This window comes from Hemiscyllium ocellatum, chromosome 42 (assembly GCF_020745735.1).
Source record: "Hemiscyllium ocellatum isolate sHemOce1 chromosome 42, sHemOce1.pat.X.cur, whole genome shotgun sequence".
NCBI lineage: Eukaryota > Metazoa > Chordata > Chondrichthyes > Orectolobiformes > Hemiscylliidae > Hemiscyllium > Hemiscyllium ocellatum.
In genome coordinates, this window is record NC_083442.1 from 14,989,118 (window position 1) to 15,004,608 (window position 15,491).

Below are 15,491 nucleotides of genomic sequence, written 5' to 3' on the forward strand. Positions count from 1 at the left end.
TGTTACAAGTCATAAACTTGGCATAATAAATATTGAGGAACAGTGTGATATGAATTTGGAGATGGTTGCACCTTTTTTAGAAACGTTAACAGCAAACACAACTGTATATAGTTAACTAATCAGTGTTGGAGAAAGAACCAAAATCATGAATCGTCAGGTAACCTACTAAATATGCAAATGATCTGTGGTGGGATGGTAGTTTCGAAGGGAAATGTAGGAAAACATTAAACATTGAACTCTAAATATAACTATGGTTTAATTTTACAAGAGAAAGGAAGTTCGATTCTGTCAAATGTTAATAGTGAACAAATCAGACGTTTTATCATTGTTATACTGAGCTTTGTATTCTCCACAATGACTTTCAGGAAGGATATTCTAACCCTTGGGAGGGTGCAGTGTGGGCATACAGGATCACACCCAAGTTTCAAGAATGCTTGTTAAAAAGCAAATAGTCGGTTAAATGTTTTTCAAAAATTAGAAGGAACTCTGGGAGTTTTAATGTTAACAAAATTAATCCATTATGAAGTGATCGTTTTATATGAAGCAAAGCTTTGTCGTCCTGGCTTATGCCGTCAGAGGAATTTATATTGGTCAACTGTTCATAATGGGTCTGGGACTTATTTGTATGCCAAACCAGTTATGCAAACTTGAGGGATTAACTAGATCCAAGTATTTGTGGTAAGGTCAGTCAGTCATTTTGGCATTCCAGTTGGTGCACCATCGACTGAGTAGGGAAATGTTCAAAGATCCTTTGCTTGAGTGTTTGAATAGCTGTTACCAGTTCTGTGCTCGACATTCCTGCACTGATATTTGTAAGGAACCTTCCATTTTACAAGTGATTGATTAACAAAGAGATTTTTAAGTCCTCCTTTCCCAAGATGTTCTATGATTCCCTTGCTGATCTCATCTAAAATTACATTGTTGCTGGATATTCAAATACATTGATTGAATGTAGGTAGATTATGCCATTTTGTGTCAATCATATTGCAGGTGAATGAATGCATGTGGCTCTGCCTAATGTTTGTTTATTGGTTTAATTTCAGGAGCCCATTAAGTCACGAGCGCCACAACTTCATTTAGAATACAGGTTTTACAAGCAACTTGGGAGCTCAGGTAATGTGTGATTGGATTTACAAGGTTCCTACTATTGCATCTCCTGCAAACATTAGCAAAAAACATGATATTGTTAAGTTAATACACAGATCATGCCAGCATAAGTGGTTGGAAAAAAGGGAAGCTTTTTGTTTCCTGACACCTTCCCGAGGTACACTTGAGCAATATTGTCTATTCCAAAATGTTGCTGTCGATTTTCTATCAGGATTGTAAGCAGGTAGCCAATGTCTTAGAACATTATTGCTGCATTTCAGCAATAATTTGATTATAAAAGCAACTTTTATTTAAACATCTGTTGAAAATGTCTCATAGCTGCACATTGAACTGGTTGAAGCTTTAGTCTCATAATTTCTCAAAGAAACTGTTAGGTACATAGAGTCATACAGCATGGAAATAGATCCTTTGACCCAACTTGTCCATGATGACCACCTTTCCCAAACGTAACTAGTCCCATTTGTCTGCATTTTGGCCATATCTGCCTAAACCTTTCTTATCTATGTATCTGCTTAACTGTCTTTTAAATGTTGTAACCATATTCGCCTCCACCACTTCCTCTGGCAACTCATTCCATACGCGCACCATCCTCTGTGTGAAAAAATTGCCCCTCAGGTCCATTTTAACTCTTTCTCCTCTCATCTTAAATCTATTCCCTCTAGTTTTGGACTCCCCTATACTGGGGAAAAGACCTTGACTATTCACTTTATTTATGCCCCTCGTGATTTTATAAACTTCTTTTAAGGTCTCCCTTCATCCTCCTACACTACAGGGAAAAGAATCCCAGCCTCTCCTTATAACTCAAACTCTCCAGTTTAGGTAACATTCTTGTAAATCTTTTTTGCACTTTTCCCAATTTAATAATATCCTTCCTACAGCAGGGCAACCAGAACTGTGTGCAGTGCTCCAAATGTGGCCTTACCAATATTTTGTACAGCCATAACATGACATGCTAACTTCTGTACTCATTGTTTTGACCTATGAAGGCAAGTGTGTCAAGCACTGCCTACACCACCCTGCCTGCCTGTGACGCCATTTCCGAAGAACGATGGACCCACACTCCTTGCTGTCTCTGTTCGAGAGCACTACCCAAGGCCCATACCATTAACTGTATAGATCCTTCCATGGTTTGTCTTTTCAGAATGCAACATCTCACAAGTGTCTAAATTTAACTCCATCTGCCATTTCTTGGTCCACTAGCCCAGTTGATCAAGATCCTGTTGTACTTTTAGATAACCTTCATGGTTCACATCCCAATTTTGGTGTCTTCCACAAACTTGCAAATCATGCCTCTTATATTCTCATTCAAATCATTTATATAAATGACAAGCAATGTGGACCCAACACCAAACCTTGTGGCACACCTCTGGTCTAAAAAGCAGCCCTCCACCACCAACCCTCTGTCTCCAACCATCAATCCAAATTTGTATCCAATTGGCTAGCTCTCCCTGGATCCCATGTGATCTCACCTTTAATATCCAGTCTATCATGTGGAATTTTGTCAAACGCCTTGCTAAAGTCCATGCACACATCATCTACAGCTCTGCCTTCATCTACCTTTTTGGTCACCTTTTCAAAAAACTCAAATCAAGTTTGTGAGACATGTTTTCTCTCACGCAAAGCTATGCTGACTATCCCTAATCTGTCTTTGCCTTTGCAAATACATCTAAATCCTATCTGTCAGAATCCCCTCCGAGTACTCACCTACCACTAATTAGATTAGATTTACAGTGTGGAAACAGGCCCTTCGGCCCAACAAGTCCACACCGACCCGCCGAAGCGCAACCCACCCATACCCCTACATTTACCCCTTACCTAACACTACGGGCAATTTAGCTTGGCCAATTCACCTGACCCGCACATCTTTGTGACTGTGGGAGGAAACCGGAGCACCCGGAGGAAACCCACGCAGACACTGGGAGAACGTGCAAACTCCACACAGTCAGTCGCCTGAGTCGGGAATTGAACCCGGGTCTACAGGCGCTGTGAGGCAGCAGTGCTAACCACTGTGCCACCGTGCCGCCCACAAATGTCAGGCTCAACGGTCTGTAGTTCCCTGGCTTTTTCTTGCAACTTTTCTTTAATAATGGCACAACATTGACCACCTTCCAGTCTTCCAGGGCCTCACTTGCGGCTTTCGATCATGCAAATACTCTGCTGGGTCCCTTCGATTTCTTCCCTAGATTCCCACAATACCCTGTGATACACTTGTTCAGGTCCTGGGGATTTATCTACCTTGATCTGAAACTGTTTCATATAGGCAATTGAAAGGTCTTTTTGCCGGGTATAAAACTAGCCATAGGAGTTGTCAGTCAGGCAGTTTTTATTATGGGGGTTGAGTGGAGAAAATCATTAACGTGAGTTTTACATGTAGGCAGCAAGTTGAAAATCTACCACAAATAAGTGCACGTTCTTAAGAACCCCACTCCTTGCCTTAAGGAGCCTCATTTTCTCAAAACATTTTAAGCTGGATAAAAGTTTTTCGTCTTTAGACTTAAAGGCCATGGGGTCTGTCCATCCTTTCACCTAGCTCCCCTTGATATAAGTAAATCTTAATAGTGCAAAAGTCCAAATTAAACATCATTAGAGATCCCACAAGTTGATGTAAACTGTATATCCATGTTCCCTTTCCCAGTTTGCTGAGATCAATAACTCATCACTCCTGAAATGTGGCTATAATTAAAAATACTTCCTAAAGCACATCGAACAGTGATATTTCATTGCAATTAATTTGTCTATCACAAGGCATTGTGAGTAGGAGTAACATCTACAGCATTTAAAATTACAAGCAAGCACCAGTTCACACTTTTTAATGTACAGTAGCTGCTAACCTTTCCCATAGAGATAGTCCAGTATACTTTTTTTTAAACCAATGACTGATTAGAAATTCTTGTGTGAAGGAATGTTGCTTGGACATTTGTGCATTACTTTCCAGGTTTCCCACTGAAGTGCAAAGCCAGAGATCACCTTTCCCAGGGTAGTGGAAATCTGGAGCTCCGACCCATATGAAGCTGTTGATACTGAGATTAATAGGTTTTTCTTTGACAAGAAATAGGGGAGTTGTGATACCAGTCAATAGCGAACAGACTCGAAAGTTGAATTGCTTACTTTGTTCCAATGGATTGAGATGTAGTGTTACTGGTCCTTAAGAAGTGAATATAACAGTAAGAGACTTGTTGCAAAAGTGAAGGCTTTGGCATTATGAAGTAAAATGGTTGCTTCAATAAAAATAGAGTGAAGGCAAGGAGTGACTGGTTGTTTCTCAAATTAACTAGATCCTGAAATGGTGTGCTGGGATTTGTGCTTCAGCAGAGATGCATTGAGAGCATTTCTTATTAGTTCCTAAATTTATGGAACAGGAAAAAAAATGTGAGAACACAATTGTTAGGGACAGGGCAAATGCATGATAAAAACAAATCACATCAATGCAACTTACATTCAGCGAGAAGAAGACAGTATAAAAAAAAAACTGGAGTGCAGGAAGAGAGAGATCCCAAGTATAATATAAACAAAATAATTGGAGGAAAAACGCCATTAAAAAGTGAAATTGCACTCTTAATTTCTCGTGGGAGAAAGTGAGGACTGCAGATGCTGGAGATCAGAGCTGAAAATGTGTTGCTGGAAAGGCGCAGCAGGTCAGGCAGCATCCAAGGAGCAGGAGAATCGACGTTTCGGGCATGAGCCCTTCTTCAGCAACACATTTTCAGCTCTTAATTTCCTGTGCCAAATAAAGGCAAGGTTAGGCATCTGTATAAGGCATTGCCTCGGGTTGAAATAGAGAAATGAGTACAGATCCGGATTTCCCATTGGGAAACAATATTGATGTGGAAAACTGCAGTATTGGTTCATTAAGATATCACCAGTGTTGATGGGGAGAAGATTGAGGAGAAATTTGAAAAACTGAGGTATATACACTATTTGTCGACATCCCTAGTTGTATAAGGAAGGGTTAAACAATTTGCTGTTAATTAAGTCGCATATTGGTCAACTCGGGTATGCTTACTGAACAATAGTTCAGTTCTCAGATTTCTAGTGTCCTGGAGAGTGTAACTGTTCAATGAAGCATGAAAGATAATCTAGTGCTGCTACTTTGTTTGGGTTCTCTTTGAATTTCTCTAAATGACAGTGCACTTGTGTTTGTCAGACCACTCTGCTGTGTAAGCAAATTTGGTCTTCTGAAGAACAGTAGTCTGATTTTCTGGAAAATTTCTTACAGAATCTAGTGGATGTTCTGTGAAGAATTTGGTTTTGTTGAACTGAAAGTTCGTGATGGATTTCATCAAACTGTTGAGGTGCATGAGTGATGAACAGTGCTGCATTGCTATTGACAAGTGCAATTCTGGCAAACTGGGGCAGTGGAGTCACATTTGAAAGTGTTCAATCTTCATTTTCATAAATCTGTTGAAACAGATAATTGGAAGGGATGGGGACCCATTGGCGTAAAAGGAGAGATTGCAGGGTGTTCACTGTGTGCTGAAGGTTGATGAACCAGGCATGCTCAGAAATGGCTGGTGACAGTACAAGCACAGAAAGAGTCAAAGGTGCAGAAGCAAATATATATAAAGACTTATATAATCTTTCTCTCTCCAAGAAACCTAAAGTATTAACTCTGATGAAATGAAGACCGTTTACTCCTTGAAGTTTGTCTTTCTTTTAAACAAACTGGAGCAAAGTGTCAAAAACAGAAGACATCAGTTAACATACTGTCACTACCTTTAGGAGTGTATATGGATATTTTGGAAGAACTAAAGCAAAATGTTGGAGAGACTCAGCAGGACTGGCAGCATCTACAGAGGGAAAAACAGCCAACATATTGAGTTTCTCTCTCTACAGATGCTGCCAGTCCTGCTGAGTCTATCTAACACTTTCTCTGTTTTTGTTTCAGGTTTCCAGCATTTGAAGTTCTTTGTTTTTCAGTTGGTAGTTGGTTTGCAAAATCCTTTTGAAGCTCTTCTAGCTCTGGTAGTAAATGTATTGGTCTTGTCCGCTGACTCCTTAAAATCTAGGATCAATTTTCAAAAGATAGAAGAAACCTTTTTTTAAAATGTTGCAAATACTTTAGCATTAAATGTCAAAGGCTGCAATACAATTATTATTACTTTAGCAGCTCGTAATTCAGTTATAGTCATAGAGTCAAACCGCTTGGAAACAGGCCCTTTGGTCTAACCAGTCCATGCTGACCATAATCCCAAACTAAACTAGTTCCATCTGCCTGATCCTGGCCCATAATCCTCCGAACCTTTCCTATTCATGTACTTAGCCAAAAGTCTTTTAAATGTTGTAATTGTACCCATATCCACCATTTCCTCAGGAAGTTCATTCCACATGTGGATTGGGTAACAATTCAATAGGATGCCTCCTCATGGAGCAGTGAGCGTGAGGTTTTTATCCTTGTGGATTATTGGGCACAAAACATTTGTACCTTGTAAGCTTTTGTAAGGCTCAATCAACATTCCCACTGACATGCATATCTCAAGCTGAAACTTTTGGTTTTCCTTGATATTTTAAGCTATATAAAAAGCTGAAAGCTGTCTGGTTGAACCAATATTTGAAATTTAAAAGACGCTGTGCACAAGACATTGTTCAACACTGACTTGATCAAAGAAAATCCTATCTCTTACATGACTCTGAGACTAATACAATTATTTAAGTGTCAGGAAAGTCTCATAGCTCTACTTTTTTTATGCTGGATAGTCGAATGCTGGGATATAGTAAATTCAATATCCACATTGAAAAGATGCAATATTCTGGAATTATTAAAGTCTATCCATTCAATTCAAGTTTTCTATTTCAAATTATTTAATTATCTATCAATTAAATATAGTACAAGTTACATATTTTCTGCCACACCTTCATTTCGAGTGATTCCTATCGGTAAATACTTCACATGCCTGAGCACTAGTCATAGTCATACAGGATGGAAACAGACCTTCAAGCTCTCCTGCATTCCACGGAAATGTGTCAAATTTTAAGCTGTTACGTTCAAATTTTCTGATTCCACATTCCTGATGAAGGGCTTATGCCTGAAACGTTGACTCTCCTGTTCCTCAGATGCTGCCTGATCTACTGTGCTTTTCCAGCGCCACACTTTTTGACTCTCGTTCAAATTTTATACATGTCAGGAGGGTCAAATCAAGATTCTGATCACAATGCAATATAAAGCATCAAGCAAACTGGGCCAATGTATTTTAGTCTGGATACACAAGATAGGGGACCACTCACAAAACCTACTTCCTAGTGGTTCCAACTCTGCTGTGTTTCTGGACCCATTAGTCACCTATACTCTACCAGGATGCATGGATGTGGGCAAACAGTAAAATCTCAGTGAACTTCAGTTACAATGACAGCTCAGTTTAAACACGTTGCATGGTAGGTCAGCACAAGACTGTGGCAAGCTATCTTATTTTCAAACATTAGTTTTCACAATATCTTAGCTTTATTCCAAGGGGGTCAGTAAAACAAACTATTGCCACAAATTTGCATACTAGTGTTGAAAAGACCAGTTTTATTTACAAGTATATAATGTATGAAACAGGATCCGTTTTCAATGCAAACAATTGCAACCTGAAATTTTGAGCCAGCTCACGGTCTCATCAGTGCTCTAAATAGCTCTTTCCAAGATAACCGTGGTATCAACTACTTGCCTTTATTGAAAAAAGTGATAAGGTTAACTGACTTCTAAATCCAAAGCTGATACCCATTAAACTATAATTTGCATTGCAGAGGTGTGTTCTTTTCTTTCTAGAAGCTTTGACCATATGCCATTAACAGTTAGTCTCTGGAATGCTTGCAGAAGTCCTTAGACCAATCATTCCTTTTAAAACTGATGTAGTTTAGACAAGGATATGACCACCTCTGAGCATTTCTAATTTCCTCGATTTTGCAGTCCTCTAAATTATCCTCTAAATCAAGACTTAGCTGCCCAGACTTTCAGTCACCAGTCTACCCTCTACTGCACTTCAAACGGTCCATGCAATCCTTTCTGACATCATCTCCATTCATCTCCTAAAAGATTGTACTACTTCCTATTCTAATTTTTCAGCATCTGAAATGGTGCAGTCTCAAGAGATGGTGCAGGCTAATTCGATAAGTGCAGGCTACAGCCCTTAAAGTACTTTCAGTTTTAAAGCTAAGCAAACCCATGAAAAGGACTCTATTACTTGTATATTAGTCACATTTCAAGAAGCACTGGACTGGGTTGTTATCTAAACCCACAATGATGCAAGTTGCTGTTATTTAACAAGCAAAATTACATTTAATGCCTTTAGTGAAGCTAAGGTTGAAATTTCAGCCTAAGAATATGAATTGATTCCATTCATTTTTTTGAGAAAGAACTCCTGTAATTACTTGATATAAGTGTCAACCTAAGTTGAAAGTATATTTGAGTACATACAACTCGCAGATTTGAGAACAATCTATATAAATTCGCTGAACAGCAAACTTGAATAGTATTCGAGCTCTTTTACTAGATACAGCCAGTCAGTATTTCCTTGCTTTCAGTAATAATAAATAGACCTGTTCAGTATCTCTGCTAACCCAGATTATTTTACTCCATCTTTTTGTTTTTTTGTTTAAAAATAAAATCAATGGACAATACATTGCATTTAATATACCACTTTTAACTATAGAGAAACATAGAGAGGTACCTAATGGAAGTGATTAGACAAAACAAGACACCAAAGATTAGAGACTGCCAGACTACAGCATTATTGTCACGTGGTCAGAGGTGTTAGTATTCTGAAACTATGGAAATTTCTCCTGCCATGAAAAATTTATTGTTCTTCTTAACCCTGTACCACAACCTGTCCCTCAAGCACTTTGAAAGAGTGCTTCAAGAGTTTCCAGCTCTTGCATGCTGGCATTCATGAGTTCTAACAGTGCAGCTAACTGAGCTTGTGTTTACAGCTGATGAGCATAAATACAGTCATATGAACCAGACAATCAAAATGTAGCATAGGTCTGAATCAAATATGAGTGTTTTTTTCACTAATAGGTAAAACCAGATTGCCCTTAGCAGGCTTGAAGACATTTTAAGACGCTCCTCAAATCCTATCCCAATAATCAAGCTTTTGGTCAACTGCCATCATACGTCCTTATCACAATATTTAAATCCAAGTTAGTGCTCACATTTTTAATTATTTTCCATGGTTTCTGCATTACCAGCAGATTTGTCCTTCAGTCATTTGTTTTGCTCTTGTCAATCAGGACCAGTTGGCACTGGAAAGTTGACTCATCAACTGCTCAGCCTATAACAAGCTCCCCTCATTCAACACACAATTGTCACCACTTAACAACCAGGACTGCCAGAACGTAAGAACGCTGGTTCTTCTTCAGCACCGACCACTGCAAGTGACTGCCAAAGCTGAGCATGCTGGCAGCCTACAATGTGTTCAAATTAGTATCAGGAGAAACACTTCTGCTCGTGTATTGGGGCCCAGTAGGTCATGGTGCAACTGGAGAAATTTCAAGTTATCCTTATATTAACTTATCTTGGGAGCAGGAGCAGATCAATGGATGGGACTGCTATGAAACAGAACAGGGATGGAAAAGCAGTACATTCAAAATTTAGAACATCAATTACAGGGGATTTGGGGAATGTTTAATTATTCAATTGATTTTAGGTTCCACTTAAATATGGAATGGGATATCCACATTTTTAAGGAAACAATCTTATGTAAAGCATGTGTCATTGGAATCAATACTCACCTACATAATTATTGTACAGTGGCTCTTGTAGTATTTATAGGCTGCAGTCCAGCAATTCACCAACATTGTAGCGTATTCTTCCCCTGTATTCTCCAATACTGAGGACTCTAAACAGCAGGTTGTGGGACCACATCTCCATTTTAGTTTCCCTCTAAGACACACGCATTTTGAGTTGGACAAATAAGATGAATTGGTAAGAAGCTTAGAACTCCATACATAATACAGTAGCACTGCAGAAACACCACTACCACAAAAACTGCAATCACAAGTTATAATAGGTAGCAAGGGCAGCAAATGTAGCCTTTCCAACATTAGTGACATCAGTCAACAATTATATTGCAATTCAAAATTGCACACAGCATTTCTGAGTTTGTTTGTGCTTATAATTTTGAGAAGAACCAAATCCAACAAATTGGAACTGGAGTTATAAGCATATTAATAGATGCTAAAGACAAAACATTGACTTGCTGTTAACAGTATTTTCAAATGTCTTCAGTTCAACACTGGCACCCTTAATTTCCCTCCTTTTCTATTAGGGAACCACAACCAATGCATTGTGCTGATTCCTACTTTGATTAAAATCTGTTATTATAAAATGAGTAAATTTGACAGTGGGACAGGGACACACTCATCTTTTTATTTCTGAGACAATACCATGTCCAAGTTTTGGTGCAAGTTGAGAGGTGATATCCGAGTCAAGATGCCGTTCAGTCTGCAGTGTTACATGCAGTGAAATTGTATTGCTGTTGAATGTATTTCAAGTATTGTTGAAAGTTGACAAGTGTTCCTTTTTGGTCAATATGAATTCAATGCATTGATTAGCAATGGATCATTTTTGCAATATTTAACAAACTTAGCTCTCATTCACAGGCAATTAATGGTACCAATTGCATAAACTGACTATGGTTTGCCAAACCTTTTGCAACATTCAGTCCATTCTTTGATATGGAAAAGGTCATTGAGACAATATGCTGTGATATGGACTTATTTCTCTTTATATTTTGGTAATCGGAACTTTAACTTTGTGTTCAGTGGGGAGGTAGAAGTTGATTTTGATGCAGAAAGTACTGAAATGTTGTGATAATCCTAAGATCAAAGCGGAAGTTTAGGCAGTTCAGTGCACGCATTTCAGAGAACTTTAATTGATAGGTTCTGCAGAAGAGATTGCATCGTTCATTTTCTAAAAGATATGCTATGGATATGCTATAAATTTCTGCTTGGAAATTTCATTGGTAGAATAGCACCAAGGATGAAACAGTTTGTGACATAATATTGGGGAATTCCATTCCATTTCTACGGAACAAACAAAAGTTACAGGACAAGTTAATTAACATTATGGACCTGTATTAGGTAATGCAGAAAAAGTCTGAATCACCACTTAGAAGATTTGAAATATAGGTGTTGGAACAGATCGTTTAGAATTTAATTAATTCTCTCCCTGAAACTTGCACTGTTTTTCATAAATGCTGGCTGTTAGTGTGTGTTTAATTATTGTATGCTTAATAAATCTTAGATTAGATTACTTACAGTGTGGAAACAGGCCCTTCGGCCCAACAAGTCCACACTGACCCGCTGGAGTGCAACCCACCCAGACCCATTCCCCTACGTTTGCCTGTAGTGTTAGGGGCAGGGGTAATTTAGCATGGCCAATTCACCTAACCTGCACATTTATGGACTGTGGGAGGAAACCGGAGCACCCGGAGGAAACCCACGCAGACACCGGGAGAACGCGCAAACTTCTCACAGTCAGTCGCCTGAGGCGGGTATTGAGCCTGGGTCTCTGGCGCTGTGAGGCAGCAGTACTAGCCACCATGCCACCCACCATGACCTTCGACATTTAATATGATGAAACGTTTTAGTTTGAGAAATTAATTACCCCTCTTCTGAAACTAAATTTCCTGAACCATCAACTGCCTTGCAGTTTCTTGTCTTGATTCCAATGTTGATCCCTCAATTTCAAATACTTTCAAAGCCTTGCTCTTTCCTATCTGTGTGGCTCACATCTAGCCCTAAAACTGAATTTTTGGTTTTCTCTCTGTGGCTCGGTGAAAAATGTCAATTTTTAAAAGTAATGCTGACGCTGACAGGCACTTTGTTAAAGATCAAGATGATGATGTGGTCAGCCCCAGATTTTAACATGCGTATCATTCATTTGACACTTGAAAACTGGAGGCTTAAACATACTACAGAAAGAATCCGAGATCCTTCTGTCACCGCACGAGTCAGTATTTCATCATCATTCCTCATTCTGAAACAAAGAGAGAAAACGCTGGAGGAACATTTATATCTGAGGAAGGACCAGACCCCCGAAAGCTCACGTTTTCAAATAAATCTGTCAAGCTGTTTGTTTGATTTTTTGACCTTGTGGGGACAGAGAGAGTCAATGCCCCGAGTCCAGTATGAATGTTCTTCAGAAGTTTTGAAGAATCATACTTTACTCAAGCATTAATTCTGTTTCCTTCTCCACAGATGCTGCAGAATTTCTCCAGCAATTTTTGGGCTTGTTCCAGATTTCCAGTATCCATGGTATTCCGATTTTATTTCAAGTTCTTCATTCTGTTGGCCAATCAACAGAACAGCTATTGTTAAACGTTTGTGCGATTTTATTGGATGAAACATCTGCCTTACCACTTCTTGCAGCCGAAAAACCAAACCAACTGATTACACCAAAGGACAACCTACATTCAAATATTTTTTAGAAAGCCAGATTGTTTCATCTATACTTTTGCAGATAAAATTGGGGCAGATGTTTTGTCTTTTTACCCCCTCTAAATTTTCATCTTGCAATTTCCCTGCATTTTGCATTTGTCATAAGGAGACTGAATCAACTCTATGCAAACATTCTTGGTAGGAAGAAGTTGCAATAATTCCACAAGCAAACATTTCTAGGATCTTCATCACGCTGCAAAACTGAAAATTAATTTCTAATCTAAACTGATTCAGTACTCAGATGGAGCAAAGTACAAAGCATGCCAACTAATATTGTTAGGAATCCATGGCTGACGTGCAGTTCTCTATGAAAACAATTGTCTACCCTTGCCTCTTTTATTTGGGTGGAGCAGGTATTATTGCATAGATTTCACCAACATACCCTTTAAGGTGCATGTGTGTAGAACCAGGCAGTGCTCAAGAAGATACCTTGAAGGCCACTCTCTTTAAGATACTAAGCAGGCATGCTTGTGCAAAATATTTTAAAGATACATGAATGATGTTTAATATTTTTAACATCTTATTTGGCATTTTCTATTGGTTTATATTGTAAATCAGTTATTCATGACAATAAGCACAAGGTGGGTCTATAAGAGTAATCCTCAGCAAGCCACTTCTTGGGATTGTAGCCCGTAACCAAACGTAACTCAGCACTTTTGGCTTTACCATAAAACAAGTTAAATTGATAAAATTAAAACAGCTGGTGCTAAATACTTTCCGAGTCACTTGACATATATCCATCTTGCATGCAGCATACTGAAAGGGAAACCAGTAGATGTATATTTGAGTTTCCAAAATCTGTATTCAGTAAGCTGCATAAAAGTTTAGTACACAAGATGAGAACTCGTGGGGTTGTGGGTGATATTCAGCATGGCTGGAGGATTGACTAACAAACAGGAAACAGGCAGATGTGTTTTTTTTCAGGGTGGCAAACTGCAACTAATGGCAAGTTCAGGGATTGGTGCTAGGGCCATAAATATTAATCTTACTAATTGGTATTAATGACTTGGCCGAAGGGCTTGAATGTGTTACAGCCAAACTTGCAGATGATGTGAAAAGAGGTAAGAAAGCAAGTTGTGAAGAGGATATGATGGAATTTGCAAAGTTAGTGGGCAAAAACGTGGCAAATGGGAGTATAAAATGTTGGAAAAGTGATGTTGTCTACTTTGGTAAGAAGAATAGAAAAGTGGCTTATTATTTAAATGAGAGATTCAGACTGCTGCAGGGCAGAAGGATATGGGTGTCCTTGGACATGAATTACCAAAAAGCTGAATACAGGTGCAGCAAGAAATTAGTAGGACAAATAGAATGTTAACCTTTATTGCGAGGAATATGAAAGTAAGGAAGACTTGCTGCTATGGTGCATGGAGTTGGTATCCTTCCTTAAGGTAGATGTACTGGCTTTGGAAGCAGTTCACAGAATGGTCAATAGGTTGATTCCTGGGATGAGGGATATTTACTATGAGGAAAGGTTGAACTGGTTGGGCATCGACTCATTGGAGTTTAAAAGAATAAGAGCTAATCTAATTGAAACACCAAAGATTCTAAGGGGTGCCATAATAACATAGGGTCTAAGAGAAATTTCCTCTTGTCAGGGAGTCTAAAATTATGTGGTACAAATTTAAAAAAAGTATCCCATTGAAGGTGGAGATGAGGAAGAATTTCAAATCTGGGTTGTTAGTATTTGGAATTTTCTTCCAAGAGAGTAGTGTCCATTGAATATATTCAAAGCCAAGTTATATAAACTGTTCATCAACAAGGGAGTTAAGGATTATGAGGGATGGGCAGGAAAGTAAAGGCCTCAGTCAGATCAACCAGGATCTTATTTTATAGCACAGCAGACTCAATGGGCCAAATGGACTACATCTGCTCCTACAATATATACAATTTTCAATAAAATTGGTCAGGCTGAAATGAGAAAAAATTGAGGAACCTGTGCACTTCATACTATTTATGCTGTGCTTCAAAGTCTAATCTTCTAAACCTGAAGTCCTAGGAACCAAGTGAAATGAAATAGATTGGCAAATCCACAGCAGCACCTCCAATCCTTACGTGTGTGATGAGTACAAAGTGTCGTTGTATGGAGAGGTTTGTTTCCTGTCTGATGCATTAAATTGGGCAGGCTGAACAGGAGAGAAATCTCTATAGCAAGAATCTAGAACTTAATGCACAAAAATTGTATATACTTGTGTGACCTTGTTCTGCTGGCTCATGTATTTTGAAACTTACAAAGTGGGATCATAAATGTTGCTTTCTGTTGTTCCTGAAGAATAGTGCAGAAATCATATCTTTCTAACACATTCATGTCTAGAATTCAAAGTATAGAGTAATTCTGGTCCCACTATATTGTTCTGTTGTCTGGAAACTGGTCTGAATCTGGGAGGGAAAACATAAATTCTCCAATCCTTTCTGGTGGAAGACTCATGCTGTGTCCTGTATAACTCAATTTGTTGGGTCAGTGCTTTAAAATGATGCAAGTAATTGCGTTTTGCTGAAATCTGATGTTTGTGCAGTATCTGGGGCACTGGTTAGATTGGAAAATGCTTTGACTCCCATCTCCTGCTTGAACTGTGCTGCTACCTTAGGGTGTTAAATAAGCTCAAGAAATCCAGAAATTGAAGTAATCCAACCTGTAGAACAGGTTTTAGTTGTACGTTCCAAAGCAGTATAAACTGTGCAAAAGTTGATTTCTCGGTAAAAATCAACCCAAGATTTTTGGCTGAAAGGTTTGTAATTTTTTATATAGCTCATGTTAAAACAAAATGGGCCTGAGTTTTTTTTACAGGTTGAAAATTTTAGAGCCACAGTTGATTCTTGAAGATATTTAGGATGCTAAAATCACAAAAAATGTCACCGTGCAGCTGAGTGTTAAGAGAGGGAGTGAAAATTAATCAAAGTGTATTTAAAACTTGAAAAACCGTGCTGGAATCTTATTGTGCAATGAATGAAGAATTAAAGAATTGAAAGTA

At 38.6% G+C, this 15,491-nt stretch overlaps 1 protein-coding gene across 3 annotated transcripts in view; it reads left to right on the forward strand.

Moving 5' to 3' along the window:
• The window catches only part of LOC132834850 (casein kinase I-like), a 214,830-nt gene that overhangs the window by 87,361 nt on the left and 111,978 nt on the right, over positions 1-15,491 (forward strand). For all 3 annotated transcript variants that reach the window (XM_060853927.1, XM_060853930.1, XM_060853929.1), the window contains one exon: positions 1,044-1,113. In XM_060853927.1, the coding sequence (XP_060709910.1) occupies positions 1,044-1,113 (70 nt within the window). The remainder of the gene's footprint in view (positions 1-1,043; positions 1,114-15,491) is intronic.